The sequence below is a fragment of the Bison bison genome, unplaced genomic scaffold, assembly GCF_000754665.1.
Source record: "Bison bison bison isolate TAMUID 2011002044 unplaced genomic scaffold, Bison_UMD1.0 scf7180017864203, whole genome shotgun sequence".
NCBI classification, from domain to species: Eukaryota; Metazoa; Chordata; class Mammalia; order Artiodactyla; family Bovidae; genus Bison; species Bison bison.
The window spans coordinates 6,949,294-6,955,696 of record NW_011494775.1 but is presented as its reverse complement, the minus strand read 5'-3'; the positions used below and the strand labels follow the sequence as shown (position 1 = coordinate 6,955,696).

Sequence of the window (6,403 nt, the reverse complement as noted above, 5' to 3'; positions counted from 1 at the left end):
CACAGACCTGCACTGCGGCTTTGGGGGGCCCCTAGCCCGGGTGGCCACCGCCTCGCTGGACCAGACAGTGAAGGTAGGACCCTCACTCTGCCACGTGCCCCGCAGTGGATGTGAGCTGAGCCCAGCTGGCAGGTTCCTGGCCCAAGGGAGCCAGCACATAATGTTCTCCTCCAAGCCAGTGGCTCCAGACAGCTCTTGATCCCCCGACGCTTCCAGCCTCAAGGACGGCCAGAGGGTGGACAGTCTAGGCCTCTGTCAGCTTGGAAATTCCCACTTGGCCACTGCTCCTGGCGGCTCCTAACCAAGCCTTATGGGATTCAAGGGCATCCTCGGATCTTTGTCCATGGTTGGGGGATTCAGGGCTGACCTGCTGGGGGCCTGGGGGCTGACAGTCACTGAAGTAGGTGGTGGACAGGGGTCCCTGAGCCCCCGAGACCTCTGTGGTGACAGTGCTTGTTGGAGGTTCTGTGGGACCCAGCCTCCCACCTGGTCCTTGGCTCTCACACCGCCACCCGCCCCCAGCTGTGGGAGGTCTCCTCAGGTGAGCTGCTGCTGTCCGTACTCTTTGATGTGGGCATCCTGGCCGTGACCATGGACCTGGCTGAGCATTACATGTTCTGCGGCGGCAGCGACGGCTCCATCTTCCAGGTCGATCTCTGTACCTGGGTGAGTGTCTATGGGCAGCAGGGTCAGGGGACGGGCTTGGGGCTGAGGCACTGCCAGGCCCCTGCTCACCTGCCCTCCTGCATTTGCAGCCCGGGCAGAGAGAGAAGAGCTTCCAGCCAGAGCAGGAGCACGGGAAGGTGTTCAGAGGGCACAGGTGCGGGGACCAGGCAGGGACAGGGGTTGGAGGGAGGTTGCTGCCCTGGGGCACAAATGCAGGCCTGGTCCTGCTGCTGCCCCACCCCCAGCCCTAGCATCCTGGGAGCCAGCTGATGCATTTATCATCAGGAACCAGGTGACCTGCCTGTCGGTGTCCACGGATGGCAGCGTGCTGCTATCGGGTTCCCACGATGAGACCGTTCGCCTCTGGGATGTACAGAGCCAGCAGTGCCTCAGGACAGTGACCCTCAAAGGTGGGCGTGGCCACCACCACTGCTCCCCAAACCCAGGCAGGGCAGAGGAAGGACTCAGGGCCCGCCTCGTGGAGGGCACAGCCTGGCTGAGGGTGGTCCTGACCACCTCCTCCACCCCACCCTTAGGCCCCGTGACCAATGCCTGCATCATGCTTGCACCCGTCAGCATGCTGAGCTCCGACTTCAGACCAGGCCTGCCCCTGCCCCACTTCAACAAGCACCTGCTAGGCGCAGAGCACGGGGACGAGCCGCACCGCGGGGGCCTCATGCTGCGCCTAGGCCTCCACCAGCAGGTATGCCTCACCTGGCAAGGGCAGGGCACGTTTTCCCACTGAGGCTGGGCTCTGTCTGCTGTCTCTGTGCCCCAGAACCACACAAGACTGCAGGGGCTTCCACACCCTTCCAGGGACTCGATGGATGCCTGTACCCAGCATTGGCTACTGGCCCAGAGCAGCACGCCCAGATGGTGTCCAGCAGGAGACAAATGGCCTGGAACAACAGCAGGGTCCAACCATTTTGTCAGGCCGGCAGGCTGTCCCCACCGGCTGGAGGCACTAGCTGACCGCCTGGCCATCCCTGGGAGTGGCCGACTGATTCAGCTCTTGTGTTTCAGGGGTCAGAGCCCAGCTATCTGGAGCGGGTGGAGCAGCTGCAGGCGGTGATGTCCAGCACACTGGAGAAGGTGGGAGGAGGAGCAACCCCAAGATGGGGAAGGGGCAGGGCCCAAAGGTGGGAGAGCGAGCCTGGAGGGGAGAGGCCCAGGGTGGGCAAGGGGCTGGGTTCAAGATGGCCAGGCTCACCTCAGGTGGGCTCCTAGGGGCAGTCTTGGCTCAGACTATTGGAGAGGATCTACCTATGCCCCCACTCACCATCCCGGACTGTAGCGACAGTGGCCTTCAGAGCAGGGCAGAGGTCTGAGACCCCCCCCAAACCCCCCGGCCCAGTCTGAGCGCCCCGCCCCTCCCCCAGAATGTCCTGGGAGGCCAGGACCAGCTGCGGATCCGGGTGACTGAGCTGGAAGATGAGGTGCGGAACCTGCGCAAGATCAACCGCGACCTCTTTGACTTCTCCACACGCATCATCACACACCCAACCAAGTGACACGTCTGGACTCGCCCTCAGCCAGCAGAGCCCATGGCCCAAGCCTGTCCTCTGCAAGGTCCTATCGCTTGGATTGGCACCCCCACCAGGGTCTCAGTCCAGGGTTGACTGGCTGCCCTGCCGTGACCTGCCGTGTCACATGAGTGCTCTGCTATTTCTAACAAAAGACCTAAAATCCTACCTTTTGGCCTCCTTGTGCCCCCGCTGGGCTGAGGACCCTCGCCGTGGGACCTGCCAGGGGGATTTGCCACAGCTATCACAGAGTCCGAGTCCCAGACATAATGTCTAGAAGCCTAGGTTCTCACCTGCTCCCTCACCTGCCAGCCCTGTGCAGCTCCCAGGGGGCCAGGCTGTGGGCCAGGTCCCCAGGGCAAGAGTAACTCAGGGACAGCAGGGTGGTTACACCAGGCCTGTCTCCCCAGCCTGGCTCTGGGCAGCCAACTCTGGGGTGGCAGCCAGTTCTGGGCCAGAGTCATCTCGACCAGAAAGTTCTTGGTGTCAAGGGCCCAAGAGAAGCCAACCACTCCTCCAGCACCACACATACATATACACTGCAGGGTAGATGGGGACGCCGCTAGCTGCCAGCCAGAACCTGGAGCCCAGCCCAGACTTGGGCCCTAAGCCTCCCATGGAAGCTTCCAGAAAGCTGCCCCTAAGTGACAGTCTGTTTAATGGTCCAGAAAATCCATGTGACTTAGCCAGTGCTATAGTAACTGCATCTCCTGCTTTTAGCTGATGGGTGTTCTCTCCTGGGGCCCTGCAACCCCCTCACAGCCCACCTTGCCCTCACACCTAGACAGGTTTACTTGGGGCTGTCAGGTGAGGAGTCCTGCACGTTGCAGTCACCCCACACAGAATAAGGTTCCAACAGGCTCTGGGCTCCTGATTGGTCCCTGGCAGCAGGGTGGGGGAAGGGGACCTGGGGGCTCAGTGTTCCCCTCCTCGCCCCTTGGTCTCCAGGAGGTCTGGAAGGTGGGGAGGGCATCAGGGTTGGCTGAGGCTCCCCCGGGGCCTAGGGCCACCTCTCCTGCCTGGCCCCATGTCCAGGCGCTGCCATCCTGTGCCTGGTGCTTCTCTGCACCCCGGCCATCTGCACTCAGCTCATAGTTCAGTGACTTGGGAGGAGATGCTGGTTCTGGAGACCTGGGTACTGTTCTCTGTATCTGGTCAAGTCCCAGGCAGGAGCTGACAGGGGTCCAGCCTCTGGGGGTCACCTCCACTGGCTCAGGGTTCTTCCCTCAGCAGCAGGGATACTGTTGTCACTGCCCAGAAGTTCCGGGGTGCCCTCAGCACAGCTCTGGACCTTCAGCTGCTGACTTGGGTCCTGGGGTCCCTCCTGGCTTGCCCACCCCATCTGTGGCTGCAGCTGAGGGGACCTTGGCCACTCATGGCTCCTGTGGGGCTGAGGGTGTGCACCCCTGCGCAGGGATGGTGGGGTCCCACCCTGGGGTGGTCACTGTGATGACTCAAGCCTGAGGTAGTCCCAGCAGGGCCTAGGGAGAGCTTTCAATCAATGTGCAACCAGCCTCGCCCGAGCTCTCCTTGCTACCAGTCCATGGGGGCCTGGAAGGTCCCCTTCCCCCTCCACAGGCCACACAGTCCAGAGAAGGTCCCTGGTAGGCTGGAAGGGCTGGAGCCCACTGGCCCATTTCCCTGAAATCCCCACATGGCCTCAGACAAGCCACACCTCACCCTGAGACTGTGTTGTCACTCAAAGGAAACGTGTACCTCCTTGGTTCGTGAGGAGTTCAGGAGCCAGTGTGCAGCTGTACGGGTGCCCAGCACAGTCAGTACTCCTGTTGCTTGTCTGAGAATCTGTAGAAATCCAACCTGACCCTGAATCCTGGGCCATCACTGCCAGAAGGGGAGGTGTAGACTGCATCTGACATTCTCAGGTGACTGAGTTGATGGAAACCTCTCCTGGCCAGGACAGCCATTATTTAAAAAACAAGTGTCAGGATGTGGTGGAGGTGTCTTCCGAGCACTTGTGCATCATTGGTGGGAAGGTGAAAGGGTACAGCTATTCTAGCAAATAGGAGGGTCATCAGAAAGTTAAGCATGGAATCACCATGTGTCCCAGCAATCCCTCTACAGGTACCTTGCCCACAGAAATGAAAGCAGGAGGCCTGAAGAGATGTTTACACACCCGTGTTCACATCAGTGTGATTCACAGCAGCCAAAGAGTGGAGACAACCAAATTGTCAAAGATGATGGATGAGTGAGTGGTCCTTTTGCATGGTGGAATATTACTCGGCCTTTAAAAAGAGATTCTGACACCTGCTACAACCTGGTTGGACCTTGAGGATGGACATAATGCTTAGTGAAATAAACCAGACCCAGAAGGAGACACACTGTCTGATTCCATTCACTGGAGGTCCCTAAAGGAGTCAGATCCACAGAGAAAGTAGATGGTGGGGCCAGGGGCTGGTGGAGGAGTTGGGGAGTGTTTCATGGGGACAGAGTTTGTTTGGAAAGATGAAAAAGTTCTGGAGATGACAGTGGGGCTGGTTGCACAACAATGTGAATGCGCTAAATGGCATGAGCTGTAGACTCTAGAAATGGTTGAAATGGTGAATTTTGCATTATATATATTTTACTACATTTAAGGAAAAAACCTCGCCTGTCTTTGTGTATGATGTGAACTACTACCAATGCCCTGTAAAGCTGGGAGCTGAGGCGCAGAGGCCAGGCGCCCATCTCGGGTCACCCAGATGGGGGCAGTCCCAGTTTCCATCAGGTCCCTTCTTCACTGGCCCAGGAGATGGGGAGATAGTGGCCAAGTGGGCCTGGGGGGAGGGGAGATGTGGGGGCTCCCGGGGCTGCCCCCACATGAGTCCCAGGAGGGCCTGAAGAGCCTTCTGGTGTGTGCCTGCTTCCTAGAACCAGCCCTAGCGATGTCTATTGAATGACTGTGCTGAGGGCTATGTTAGGGTGAGGAAGTGTTCCTCCCCAGGCTGGGTCCCTATTTTGGAGGACTCATGCTGGCAAAGGCATCTCTCCCCATGGTGGAATAATGTCCTGGTGGTCCCTGAGGACCCTTTTCAATTTAGCACCTTACCCAGAAGAATGGGGTAGGGGAGGGCTCTCTGGTATGACCGTCATTGTCCTGGGATGCCTGGCCAGGTGGCTGGATGAGGTGGCCTTGTCACCTGGAAGCCAGTCAGCCACCCAGCCCTCATTAGTCATCTCAAAATTCAATCTATGCTGCTGGCATTTTTATTCATCTAATGGAGTTTGTTCCCTGCCTCTCGAACACTGGCTCCAAAAGGAGATGATTTTTTTTTTTTTGGCGTGTGAAAAAAATAACTGAGTGTAGACTCATCCATTAGAGCTGGAATGATCTGGACAGATCTGCTGCCCTGTGCCCTGTGGGGTCTTGCCCTCCTGTGGAGGCTTTCTCTGCTCGCCCACCTGGGATGGGAGTGGGAGGAGTCCATGCACTGCACCGCTGGGGCCCTTGCTTGACCAGTGTTCATTGAGCATCTGCTGCATGCCAGGGGCCGTTTCTCACGGGGAGGCACAGAGAACATAGGAGGCTGAGGGATTGGTAGGTGGCGGGGAGCTATGGAAGGTTCTAGAGCAGTGGAGAGTCATGTAATCAAGTGTCCTTGTCCAAACAGTTGCTCAAGCAGAGTGCCTACTGTATGCAAGCACTGGAGACACAGCATTAAACAAGCCAGGCTCACCCCTGTCTCCCAGAGTTGACCACTAAATAAAGTAAATAAAGCAAAAAAGATGACAAGTGTGTGATGGAGTTAATGTAGGCAGGGGTGAGGGTGGCTGTTCTGCATCTTTCAGGGAAAATTTTCAAGCAGGGGCATTTGGCATTGGGTCTTGAAGGGTGAAGAAGAATTGTCTGAGTCAAGTTTCCTGCCCACAGCTGGAGGGCATGAGATCTGCCCTATAGGTTCCCATCAGACAAGTCTGCTTCAGTTTCTCCAGCTGCCCACGATGGTAGAGCGCACCCGGGGGGTTGGTCAGGGTAGACACTGTTTCCTGGGGGAGGAACCAGTGCTGCTGTGTGACTGTGGAGGCAAACAGACCCCTTCTGGGCCTTAGTTTCCCTGCCTTATCAATGAGAAATATTTCCAGGCTGGAGGAGGGGGATGAAGGATCCAGGGGTGAGTGTGGGGACCAATTTTGATGCAAAATCCCTCCCTGCTGCTAACCTCCGCTTTCTCATCTGTAGAGTGGGCACAGAGCCAGGGATAGCGGTGGTTAGACCC

The 6,403-nt window shown here is 58.0% G+C and overlaps 2 protein-coding genes across 2 annotated transcripts in view; both read left to right on the top strand.

The window, feature by feature from the left end:
* The window catches only part of WDR18 (WD repeat domain 18), a 7,929-nt gene extending 3,138 nt beyond the window's left edge, over nucleotides 1-4,791 (top strand). The window contains exons 5-11 of the mRNA XM_010844585.1: nucleotides 1-73; nucleotides 523-666; nucleotides 756-820; nucleotides 952-1,076; nucleotides 1,203-1,369; nucleotides 1,690-1,758; nucleotides 2,046-4,791. The exon at nucleotides 1-73 is cut by the window's left edge and continues 1 nt beyond it. Coding sequence (XP_010842887.1) covers nucleotides 1-73; nucleotides 523-666; nucleotides 756-820; nucleotides 952-1,076; nucleotides 1,203-1,369; nucleotides 1,690-1,758; nucleotides 2,046-2,177 — 775 coding nt within the window. The 3' untranslated portion in view covers nucleotides 2,178-4,791. The remainder of the gene's footprint in view (nucleotides 74-522; nucleotides 667-755; nucleotides 821-951; nucleotides 1,077-1,202; nucleotides 1,370-1,689; nucleotides 1,759-2,045) is intronic.
* A 1,337-nt stretch (nucleotides 4,792-6,128) lies between these two features.
* GRIN3B (glutamate receptor, ionotropic, N-methyl-D-aspartate 3B) overlaps nucleotides 6,129-6,403 on the top strand; it is a 9,817-nt gene continuing 9,542 nt past the window's right edge. Inside the window, exon 1 of the mRNA XM_010844645.1 lies at nucleotides 6,129-6,149. Coding sequence (XP_010842947.1) covers nucleotides 6,129-6,149 — 21 coding nt within the window. The remainder of the gene's footprint in view (nucleotides 6,150-6,403) is intronic.